This window comes from Entelurus aequoreus, linkage group LG15, assembly GCF_033978785.1.
Source record: "Entelurus aequoreus isolate RoL-2023_Sb linkage group LG15, RoL_Eaeq_v1.1, whole genome shotgun sequence".
NCBI lineage: Eukaryota > Metazoa > Chordata > Actinopteri > Syngnathiformes > Syngnathidae > Entelurus > Entelurus aequoreus.
The window spans coordinates 31477844-31489880 of record NC_084745.1 but is presented as its reverse complement, the minus strand read 5'-3'; the positions used below and the strand labels follow the sequence as shown (position 1 = coordinate 31489880).

General features: G+C 40.6%; 2 protein-coding genes across 2 annotated transcripts in view; one reads left to right on the top strand and one right to left on the bottom strand.

Moving 5' to 3' along the window:
- The window catches only part of LOC133630009 (alanine aminotransferase 2-like), a 21740-nt gene extending 17433 nt beyond the window's left edge, over positions 1 to 4307 (top strand). Inside the window, exon 12 of the mRNA XM_062021212.1 lies at positions 3053 to 4307. Within this exon, the coding sequence (XP_061877196.1) occupies positions 3053 to 3143 (91 nt within the window). The 3' untranslated portion in view covers positions 3144 to 4307. The remainder of the gene's footprint in view (positions 1 to 3052) is intronic.
- On the bottom strand, positions 4233 to 12037 carry pdia4 (protein disulfide isomerase family A, member 4). Its single transcript, XM_062021211.1, has 10 exons — positions 11769 to 12037; positions 11344 to 11509; positions 9916 to 10121; positions 9703 to 9841; positions 7345 to 7550; positions 7118 to 7273; positions 6904 to 7055; positions 6680 to 6836; positions 6383 to 6616; positions 4233 to 4960 (listed from the first exon to the last, which is right to left on the bottom strand). Exons 1-10 carry the CDS (start codon positions 11842 to 11844, stop codon positions 4545 to 4547), a joined length of 1908 nt encoding a protein of 635 aa, XP_061877195.1. The 5' UTR covers positions 11845 to 12037; the 3' UTR covers positions 4233 to 4544.

The following is a 12037-nucleotide window of genomic DNA, read 5'->3' as shown; positions in this document are numbered from 1 at the left end:
GATGGGTCAAATGCAGAGGACAAATTTCACCACATCTAGTGTGTGTGTGTGTGACAATCATTGGTACTTTAATCTTTAATTAATCTTAATTATTTGTTGAAGGCTAAATTGCAGAGTATTTTAGGAATTGTTGAAAGGACAGTGTTGTATGTGGGAGATAGGTTGTGTTGCAGACCATCTCCTCTGTTCAGAGATGGTTTTTCAACCTTGACATGGCTTCCCTCACTCCGCTTTCTTACCATCCGTCCTCCCTGTCCAGAATCTGTACATTTGGGTTCTCAAAGGAGTGCTGTTTCTCCCTGAGGTGCAGGTAGACAGCTGAGTCTTGGCCTGAAGAGTTTGCCCGTCTATGCTGTGCCATGCGTTGACTTAGTGGTCGTTTTGTTTCCCCAATATAAGAATCAGTGCATTTATCATTACACTGGATAGCATACACCAGATTGTTTTTGTGGGTGTGGGGTATCCGGTCTTTAGATGTATTCGTCTCTGTCTCTTGCCTGGTTTGAAGTGTACTGGGATGTTGTGTTGGTTAAAAATTCTTCTGAGTTTCTAAGATAGACCTGATACATATGGTTTGACAATATTTTTGCATTTGTCGCATTTTTCCTCCTCATCCACTCGGTTCTTGTTATTTCTGGAAACGACCAGCTGGGGTAACCTCAGGTTTTGACGGCTTCCCTCAAATGCCTATGTTCTTTCTCTTTGGCCTTAGGGCTGGCAGGAATATTATCAGATCTAGTAGGATTGCTGGTTTGCATCAAAACAGTTGTTTTTCTCACTACAATAGAGCAAAACCATCCTTGCCCAGGCACACCCTCCTGGTTTTTGGAGTATACATATTTGGGGTTTTGGCACCAGCCGCTAGACTAGATCTGACTAATCTAACTTTATGAGCACTGATGAAGCCTACTCCGGTGAGAGGCGAAACGTCTTCTAAGACAAACCAAACAGTCCAGTTGCGATCGATTGAATGCCCTGAGATTACATACAGGTATACATTGTTACTCCTCACTTGTCCAACGTAATACTGCACCAGTGGCGTGTGGTGAGGTTAATGTCTGGTGAGGCACGACTGCATCATCACAGTCCAATTTAAAAACATATGAACCTGCAGTGCAGGTGTACCTAATGTTGTGTCCCTGCGGTCGTTCGCGGCTCCTGCAGCGCGAGCATTGTTGTTTTTGCATGTTTTGGCTTCTTGTTAAGTGACTTTTTTTGGGTGGATTCGGTCTTGCACGTGGAGGGTTTGGGTGTGGGCTTTGGTTGGTGTGGCCGCGGTGCTCCCGTCGGGCAGTGCATTCTGCGGCGGAGGTGCTTTGCACCAGGAGGCGGGGTTATGAGACGAGCCTCACACAGTGTGTCTCCGCAGCAGATTTATGATCGCTCAGCACTAAAAATACGTTACACACATACAGTTGTTGACAAAATACACTGTACATTATATACCTCAGCTAACTAAACTATGGAAATGTATAATATAATTCATATAGCAATACGGTCTCACTGCACAGCAGACCAGCAGTTAGCCGAGTCGCAATCCATGGTGAGGCACAAATGCCTCAACTGGCTGCTGATCACCGCACCGTCTCTTCTCAGTATTTGAACGGCAAATGTGAAAATAAAAATAAAAATAATCTAAAACTGGTGAAGTTAAATGGAAAATAACTGTAGTATAATCACTGGATACATATAACAATTGAATTATTTTTTTTTCTTTTTCTTTTTTTTTTCTTTCCATGATGGCAGGTGAGGCCCCGCCTCTCCTGCTTCTAGTGACTGCACGCCACTGTACTGCACATGTAACATTTAGGAGAAGTAGAGGACATGATCATGTCCTCTACTTCTCCTAAATGTTAACTATGCTTATGTTACTCGAGTAACATAAGCATAGTTATACTTTTAGCTAAAGTGCTAACAGTAGTCACAGTTCAACAGCAACATCATGCTCGGTTAGCCTATTTGCTGAAAAAAAAATATTGTTTCCACATCTTTAGCTGACTGAATGCTACTAGCATTGCCACTCCTGGTTAAATTGGGTCTCTAAGCCTAATTTTATTTGCATTTATTTTGATGCAAGTTTTGCACTAAAATTAATAAATTATTAGTGAAAGATAAACGACGTAACTGAAACAAAAATTTCAAACCTCACAACTCTGTTCACGGATTCAAACCCAGTTTGACTATTACCTCATACGGCCAGCATTAATGTTGTACACCAGTGAGAATGTATCGGGAAATTTTATCAGCGACAGAACAGGAAGGGGCTCGGAATAAGTTTAAAATATGTTTAAAAAATTATTTGATGTAAGCGCCTCATCATTCATTGTTTTACATGTGCTTCTTTACACAAAAAGGGGTCTCACACGGGATTGTTGGGCCCTACACATGCAAGATCTACTATAAGCATTTTATTTATGTATTTTTTTTTTTTTTGTCCTGTCCAGCTCCTCAGGCAAATCATATAGTTGATGTAGATGCCCATATTGGCTGTTCAGATTTACTTTACAAAAGAGAAGTGTAGGATACTTATCTTGTTGCCTTATTTGTATTTGACTTTATTAAATGTATTTATATTATCATTTGGTGCAGCCGGGCCGGAGAAAGAGGGGATAGAAAGAGAAAAAAAGGAAGACAGAGGTGGAAATTATGGGGACAAGAGGGGGATAAGACAGAGAGACAAAAACAACAACAGCAAACACAACTATAACAACAACAACAATAGAGCAACATCAGCAAATAGGATATGTACAAATATGATGGTAAAAGTGATAGCAAAGAAACAGTTAGTGAGATAAATAATACAGAAATGACAATGAGCATTATTACACTACAGCAATACAAATAGAAATAGAAATAGCGCTATTGATAATGAACAATACCAATACTATAAGCATTTTAAAGATATGTAGCCAAGCCTGCTTTTTTTTTCAAAACAAAGCTCTTCTCAGTTAAGTGGTGGGTGTACACAGACGGAGGGTTCATCTCTTATCAGAGGTGTGTCCATGAATGCAAGAGATCAGGCGTAATTTTGATCATGTCCTTCTCTGTCCAGGATGACGATCTTACCGCCCACTGAGAAGTTGAAGGTGGTGCTGCAAAAGATCAGCGCCTTCCACCAGCACTTCACTAACGAGTTTTCTTAACCGTCAACCGGCACAGCGCTCGCTTCTGTAAAAGTGCCTTTTAATATGAGATTAGCAACTTTTTAATCGCATGTTTTTTAAAGCATGGCATGTGACGATTCAGTGAATGATGCACTTTGCTGGACATATTTTAGTACTAATCTAACCGTCCTACTTACTAACACTGCTATAAAAGCTCATACAGATGAAACTCATAAAATGTGAATATTGTGCTAATATTCATTCTTGTCAGCAATTCAACTTCAAATGTGATAATCTTATTACGTGAGATAAAGCAAGCCTGTTAGTTTTGATGATCATGCCTTAGGATAGGTTGATTGGCAACACTAAATTGGCCCTAGTGTGTGAATGTTGTCTGTGTTGGCGCTGCGATGTAGTGACTTGTCCAGGGTGTACCCCGCCTTCTGCCCGAATGCAGCTGAGATAGGCTCCAGCACCCCCTGCCATCCCAAAAGGGACAAGTGTTAGAAGATGGATGGATGCCTTTAGTTTTTGAAAAACCCAACATTTCTTGAGATTTTCATAAGCTGCAGACCATAATAATCAAAAGGCTGGAATTATCTGGAGTTGCATGTTATGAGTTATGTCATATTAGTTTCAACTTGTAAACGTAATTGCTGGAGTAAAACCTTTTTGCACAATATTCAAATGTTGGGTTTTCACCTGTATCCATCTTCCTGCTAATAGGCTAAGTACACAGACACCTCTTTAGTCAAACACAGCTGGTTGACTCCAACTTACAAAATAATGTTAAGCACTTTAAATTGTTGCCATTACAAAGCATACATGTTCAATATTTTAAGTGTGAAAGTTCAACCATTTAATACCAGGAGGTAACAGGATGGAGTTTACAGAGCAATACTGTCACCTACTGGCACTTTATTGTATTGCTTGCATTGATGCTGTTTATTGCACTTTTCCATCAGTGACATCACTTAACAAATCAAAGAAAAACACTAAACACACTGAGCTTCAGTCTCACAAAATGGACCGTACTGTACTAAGATTTGTTTTGTCAGCCATATTTTTTATCCAGAATTGTTGACTTTGGGGGTTGAACTGTAGATGTAATGACCAGACTTTTATGTTGCCAATAAAACTTTTCTAAATATGATTAAAGCACTTCATGAAATATCCCACAATAAGAGTCACAATAGAGCGTTGGCCCACAGAGCCGTCATTTTGTTTTATTTAAAAACCAACACAGCTCACATGCTTTTTGGAAGCACAAAGTAGGATATCTCTTGGAATGAACGCAAACTAAAACGGTTGAACTCTGTCATCGTCAGTAACTAAATCTTTTTAGGCTGGATTGCTTCCCTTCACTTTCTCAGACTCTTCCCCCAACCCAGTTTAAGTTCTTTAGTGCCAGTGGGGGTTTTTTCCTCCATTTTTTTTCTTTCAAAGCTCGTCTCTTTCGTGTGACAACTTTGTGGCGTGCTCTTCCACAAACTTACTAAAGCCGTCTACAGTCCTGTCCCCTCCTTCAAATTTGACCGGCTTATGTTTGCTGTTGCTGGGAGCAAAGTATATTGTAGGGAATCCTTCCACTTTGTAGTTGTCGTCCAGCACGTCGTTGGCGGTGGAGTCCATCTTGGCGATCACCAGGTTCTTCTCACTCTTATACTTCTTGCCGAGGGCCAAGTAATCAGGCTCTAGTTTTTTACAGTGTCCGCACCAAGGAGCGTAAAACTCAATGAGGACGTCTTTTTCGGTATCCATGACGATATCCTCAAAGGTTTTTCCCACTACAACCTTTACTGGGCCTTTGTTGTTCTTTGGCACTGGCTGGGACTTAATGACAGGTTTCAGCTTTCCTGTGGATGATCATACACCTGATTACATTGTAGTTCTTATATACTCTATATTTGCATTGCTTCGAAACTTGGGTTTGATATTTATTTCGTACATGCATATATTTAAAATATGGTTCATCACATATTACCATTTTACATTTTAACATGGCCGAAAAGTTGAGTTGAGTTTGAGTTTATTTCGAGTAGAAAGAGGCAGAATTTATTTAATCTTACCTGTTTTCCATTACTTAGCAATCAACACATTTGTCAAATTCCTGTACTCAATCTATAAACAAACAATAAATATACAATTCAATAGGGTTAACAATTAAATAGTGTTCATTCATAGAATGTAATTCACATAATTTGCTGACTATTTAATAGATCATTGGGTCTTAATAGATTTCAAGATGTGTATTAGGATTCTTAACTACAAGCAATCACTACTTAAATTCCCAACTAAAAGTTTGTACATTGAAAATAAATGATTTACAGTGTGAGGGATTTAATTTGAAGTGCAAATACATCTCAAATATTTCTAATACACGTGTTAACAAAAATAGCATTTAATAATTATATTACATACAAGTTTAAAATAGTTATAGTAAATTAGAAAGGCTGTTTTAATACATTAGATAATACTTTATATAAATTACACCAATTGAATAATTTCTATTTAATATAATTATGAAATGATTTGTAAATTACACCCAAAGGATTTTATGTACTACATGAAATTATTTATAAATTATATTAAATTAGGGGTTTTTTTCCAAAAATTAGGTAACATGTTAATACTTAAATATTTAAAATTCCTTGTATTTGACGTTGAAGTCGCTATTCTTACAAGCGTAACAAAAATTGACTACACTGTTAAATATTGAGAAAACAATGGCATAAAGAAAATATTTAATGCATGTGTATAAGGCTGGCAAAGTTATAGCGATGCCATTGAATATGCGAGTAATCACACAAAAAAAAATCGCAATAATCATGTATTACATGCAGATTAATCACCCAATTTCTTTAGACCGCACATGCTCCTTTACCTTAACCGCGGATGGTTACCTTTAGTACGGCACGGATTGTTAGTGATCAGATCAATGCAACGTTTGCAAATTTCACTTCAAAATAAACCTTAACGGTACTTTAGATAAGTGTTTTGTGCAAATTGAGTATTGATTTTCTTTTGAAAAATGACACATTCTGACAATAAAATTACTTTTGTGTCAAAAAATGTTGGGATGTTTTTAAAAATGTATTTAAATTTGGCGAGCAAGTAATTTACTACAAATCAAAATTCAAGTGTGATTAATCTGATTTTTAAAAATGACATGTTGAAATAAAAAAAGCACAAAAATGGTAATATACCATGTACTGTATAACAAAACCAAACCATCTTTTAAAGTGTTGAGACATTTGTAAACAAAACATTGAACTCACCCTTTTTAAAAGCCGTGACAAAGTCCCTCAGCACGTCGGCATCCAACTCCTCAGGCTCCATGGCAAACTTTTTGCCACCTTCTGCCAGAATCCCCACATTGACTTCCTCGCCGCTCTCGCTCAGGCCCAGACTCTTCAGCTCTTCGGCGTAGTCTTCCTCGTCGGCGATGGCGAACGTGTACTCTGGGAAGTCATGGGCCACTTCCAGCACCTTGGACCTCCAGAACTGCGTTGCTGTAAAAATAAAACTTTTTTTGTCATGTTTGCTTGTGCCTGACGAGACCACGGCGACTTTACCTTTCCTGTAGTCAAAGCTAAAATCTACTCCGTAATACACGACCACCAGTGGCCTCTTGGTGTAGCGTTTGGCGTCGTTGCTCGGCTTCCTGTGGCCCACCAGAGGGATGGCGTGCTTTTTGAAGAACTCCTGCACATCGGACACTGATGTAGAGACCTGGAAGGTGTATACACCATTAATTGTACAACTCATTTGATAATAGATGAATAAAAAAAGAAATTACCTTGACTGCAAGTGTGCGTGATGCTGGTTCGTATGTGGAGCTGAACTTTTCAGGCTGACTGATGATAACATGCCCGGGCGATGCTTTGAGCAGCTTGGCCACCTCGGAGCTGAAGGTGTGGCGGAAGGCGAAGTCCTCCCTGAGCGAGTTACCTGCGACACAATTAAGAGTCAACGCCACCTTCAAAAAAGGTAAATACACACCTCCTGCTTACAAGCCTCAATGTAGGTCTCATAGGCCACATTCTCGCTGGCGAAGACGCCAACGATGACCGCATCGTCACCGTCCTTTAGGAGCTCTTGCACTTGTTTGACAGCCTGGACCTGTTTGGACGGAGGTCCCGCCTGCTCGTTCATGTGGTCCACAATGCCTGGAGGACGCAAGTAAATTTCTTAAAAAACTATTCATCTTAAAAAGACTACAGCAGCACAGGCGGCGTACCAAACTTCTCTCTGGGCCCGTTGTAGTCAAACATTTTGCCCCTCCTGAAGATCTTGAGGGTGGGGTAGCCGGAGACCTCGAAGCGAGAGGCAATGTCGTTTTCCACGGTGGCGTCCACCTTGGCCAGAGGGATGGGAGGAGAGCGCTGGCTGAGCTCCTGGGCCGCCTTCTCGTATTCGGGAGCCAGACTCTTACAGTGGCCACACCTGGGGGTAAAATGACGATAGGTAAATTTTGTGCTGCGGACACGAACACCATGTATCCCAGAGAGCATCAGGGTGTGTAGGTTAAGGAAGACAAATTAAACACTTGTTTTTAATTCCACTTGGATTTTAAAGATAAATGCTTGGAAGATGCAGCTAATAGGAGTCACCTTTGTAGCCTTCAAAGCCCTCTACAACACCTTCCATCAACGTTTTTTTATACACACTGCAAGTCTATATACAATGTAGTAACAGACGAGCTCATAAGAAGTATTTTGTACAATATTTACCGCATTTGTTACTTTTTGCATTGCCGGAACTGGATTTCCTCACCGCATTTATTTCCGTTTCCATAGCAACACACTTCTGACTACCGGCAACAAATGTGTTCCTACTTCCGGAAACAAACGCAAGAGTGTTCTAACCATGGCAGACTTGGTAACAGACAACGTGAATGGGATGTGTAAAGTAAAAGCGCTTTGGATATCATTCCAGGTATAGTAAAGCCTTATATAAATACAGACCATTTACCATGTAAAATTGCTAATGCTTATCAGTAGCATGGTTATAGCAAAGCCATTTTTTAATTTTAGCATCAAGCTAGGGCATTTTTGGGAAAGTGGAACTTACATTAAAACATATCAATCAATCAATCAATCAATGTTTATTTATATAGCCCTAAATCACAAATGTCTCAAAAGGGCTGCACAAGCCACAACAACATCCCCGGTTCAGAGCCCACATAAGGGCAAGGAAAAACTCACAACTCAGTGGGACGTCGATATATCGAGTTTGTAAGATATATCGATATCTTTTTAAACAAGATATGAATTAAGAAAATATAATATCGATATAATTTTTTTCACGTTAAAAGGACCAAACGCCGCTTATTTCTTGTGTTCCTTGTTCTCCCCCGCTTCTCACTCCCTCACAAAACTCCATGGGCTACTAAACTCCTCCCCTTCCTCCTTCCAAGAGTGCTTGTAATATAAGAACAACCATGATTGGTTGGTTGTTTACTATAATGAGTCACGATTGGTTGAGATTATGGCAAAACATTAGGGACAGGCCAATCAGAGGCAACAGACATCCCAATTGACGACGAGAGAGTCGTAGAAAAGAAACATGGGAATATTCAAGCGGGCGATTAATATACTAAAAAAAACTAGTGGAAGATTGCGGAGGGATTCTCTTCTTTACATTTTCTTTTAGCGATGTAGACGATGCCGAGGAAACCCACAATGCGTCTACTTGGCTACATTTGGACAAATGTATGCGTCTGGCTAAAACATTCATTTGAGTTGTTTACCATGTACCGGTAAGCCCAAATCAAAACTGTTCTCGAGTTGCCAAGCCGGGCATATTTCGCACAAGAAACGCTGCCAAAAATGTATGCCGAAATGAGGAAGATCATAGCCGCACAATTAGGTAAAGTCACTTACTTGACGCTGACCAGAACTGTACGTATGTGACAGTCAATTACATCGTCGACTGGGAATTAAAAGTGCCTGCCTGCAAATTTATTTTTTTATCTGCGTTTGATACATTTTGTATTATTTGCGCAGCTATGTTATTTATTTTACGTAGAAAGAATATTTTTCTATTTTATTTATGTTATGTAATTATGTGCTACTTAAACCGTATCTTTTCTGTGCGGTTAATACCCATCTTGACTAACTGGGTTAATAAAAGTGCAACGGCCTGTTTACAGTACAGTTGTCATTCACTCCAATTTCAGTGAATCTCACTCAAAAAGGAATATATTTATATGTTTTCTGAGATAGAGATATATATCCAATTTAAGTAAAAAATATATCGAGATACTTTTTCGTCCACATCGCCCAGCCCTAACAACCATTATATCAAAATAAACATAACACATGTGTAATGCCACCAAGTCAGCTGCGTCTGCTTTTCCAGGCTTCTGATTGAACCAAATGTGCATGACAGCAGGTGTATGCATTTGTGTGTAGATAAACAGTTTTGAAACTACACTTGTGTGGACGGAGATTGTCAAATATGGGTTTTTGACAGAAACTGTGTTCGTGTGGACATGGCCTCAGATTGGACAAAATAAGCATGACAGCCTGTGTTTACGTGTGGACAGAGATTGTTTTGAAAATATCCGCGTTCATATGAACAAGCCTAGACTCACCAAGGGGCGTAGAACTCTACCAGGATGATGTCAGCGTTGTTGACTGTCTCGTCAAAGTTGTCCTTGGTGAGCACCAGCGTGGCCTCAGGAGGCGGCTTCCAGTCAGGTTGAGCGACCTCTTTGACGCGAGCCACAATGGCTGCACAGGACAAACACGTCACCACCGATCCAACTCTTTTGGGTATTTCAAACAAATACACACAGTGTCCCTACCTTGTTCTGTCCTGTCGCCATCATAGTCCACTGGTTCGCCTTTTTTCAAGATCTTAATGGTGGGATAACCAGACACGTCAAATCTGCTGGCCACGTCTTTGGCAACTGTGGCGTCCACTTTAGCCACCGGGATCGGAGGATCGCTCTCCATTAGGGTTTGTGCAATCTTTTCATACTCTGGAGCAAACTGTTTGCAGTGGCCACACCTACCAAACAAAAGCACCATCCTATTAAAGGCCTACTGAAACCCACTACTACCGACCACACAGTCTGATAGTTTATAGATCAATGATGAATTCTTAACATTGCAACACATGCCAATACGACCGGGTTAAATTAGTAAAGTGCAATTTTAAATTTCCCGCGAAATACCCTGCTGAAAACGTCTCGGTATGATGACGTTTGCGCGTGACGTCACGGATTGTAGAGGACATTTCGGGACACCATTGTGGCCAGCTATTAAGTCGTCTGTTTTCATCGCAAAATTCCACAGTATTCTGGACATCTGTGTTGGTGAATCTTTTGCAATTTGTTTAATGAACCATGGAGACAGCAAAGAAGAAAGCTGTAGGTGGGAAGCGGTGTATTGGCGGCCGGCTGCAGCAACACAAATACGTAGCTGGTGTTTCATTGTTTAGTGAAGTGAATTACATTTATATAGCGCTTTTTCTCAAGTGACTCAAAGCGCTTTACATAGTGAAACCCAATATCTAAGTTACATTCAAACCAGTGTGGGTGGCACTGGGAGCAGGTGGGTAAAGTGTCTTGCCCAAGGACACAACGGCAGTGACTAGGATGGCGGAAGCGGGGATCGAACCTGCAACCCTCAAGTTGCTGGCACGGCCGCTCTACCAACCGAGCTATACCCGAAAGATGACAGTCAAGCTTTACCATTAGCCTGTGGAGAACTGGGACACCAGAGACTCTTACCAGGAGGACTTTGAGTTGGATACGCGGTACCGTGCGTATGCAGCTGCGGCTTCCAAACATTTGATCGCTTGCCCGTACGTGTGTGCCGCTATGTGCATGTCACATACGTAACTTTGGGGACTTTGGGGAAATATATGTGCCGTATGAACTTTACGGAGGTGAACGGTACTTCAAATTAATGGGGAAATCGTCGCTTTCTCGGTCCGAATCGCTCTCGCTGCTGGTGGCCATGATTGTAAACAATGTGCAGATGTGAGGAGCTCCACAACCTGCGACGTCACGCTACTTCTGGTACAGACAAGGCTTTTTTATCAGCAACCAAAAGTTGCAAACTTTATCGTCGATGTTCTCTACTAAATCCTTTCAGCAAAAATATGGCAAATGATCAATTGTGACACATAGAATGGACCTGCTATCCCCGTTTAAATAAGAAAATCACATTTCAGTAGGCCTTTAAAAAAAATAAACAAAAGTTTTAAAAAAAGATATGAAAAGTACCATGGAGCATAAAACTCAACGAGCACGGTGTCTTTGCCCTCCATGAAGGACTCAAAGTTGGCGTCTGTGAGAACCATCACTCCATTCTCCTCTTTGACTTGTGTGTCGTCATCTTCATCCTCCATGACGTCATCGCTCTCCTCTTCCTCAGGCTCGTCGTTTTCCTCTGGAAGCAGGAAATCAAAAAAAAAAGGTACTTCCGGTACATCGAGGAAACATGGAATGTGCGCGTTAAAGGACGACTATCGACACTAATACAGCTTAAAAGCTACACTTTACATCAACACCTATATTGTGTGACTTGTGCTAGCTGTTAGCAAGTTTTAGTAACACCAACATTCGTCTAACTCAAGTCACCTAAGCTTTTAAACTATTCAAACAATGACTTGTATCAATAATATGTTAGTAATGAGGCTCGCACTTACCATCTTCACACCTGCAAATATTAGCAAAGTGTGCAACGCCGAGCAGCACAATTAGCAGCAATGCAATCTTCCTCATTGTCCACAGATGACCTGCTCCCTGCTTAATAATAGCCAGTAAACCTAACAATTCAAGCGTCTTTTTGTCATTCAAATATGTGTGAGCGGTAGAAAATGATTGTGTTCAGCTCGGAGCTAATAATCACTTGCTTTAAACACAGCGATCAACACAACAGTCACCACCGCCTTCTTGTCTGCTCTGCTACTTGTCT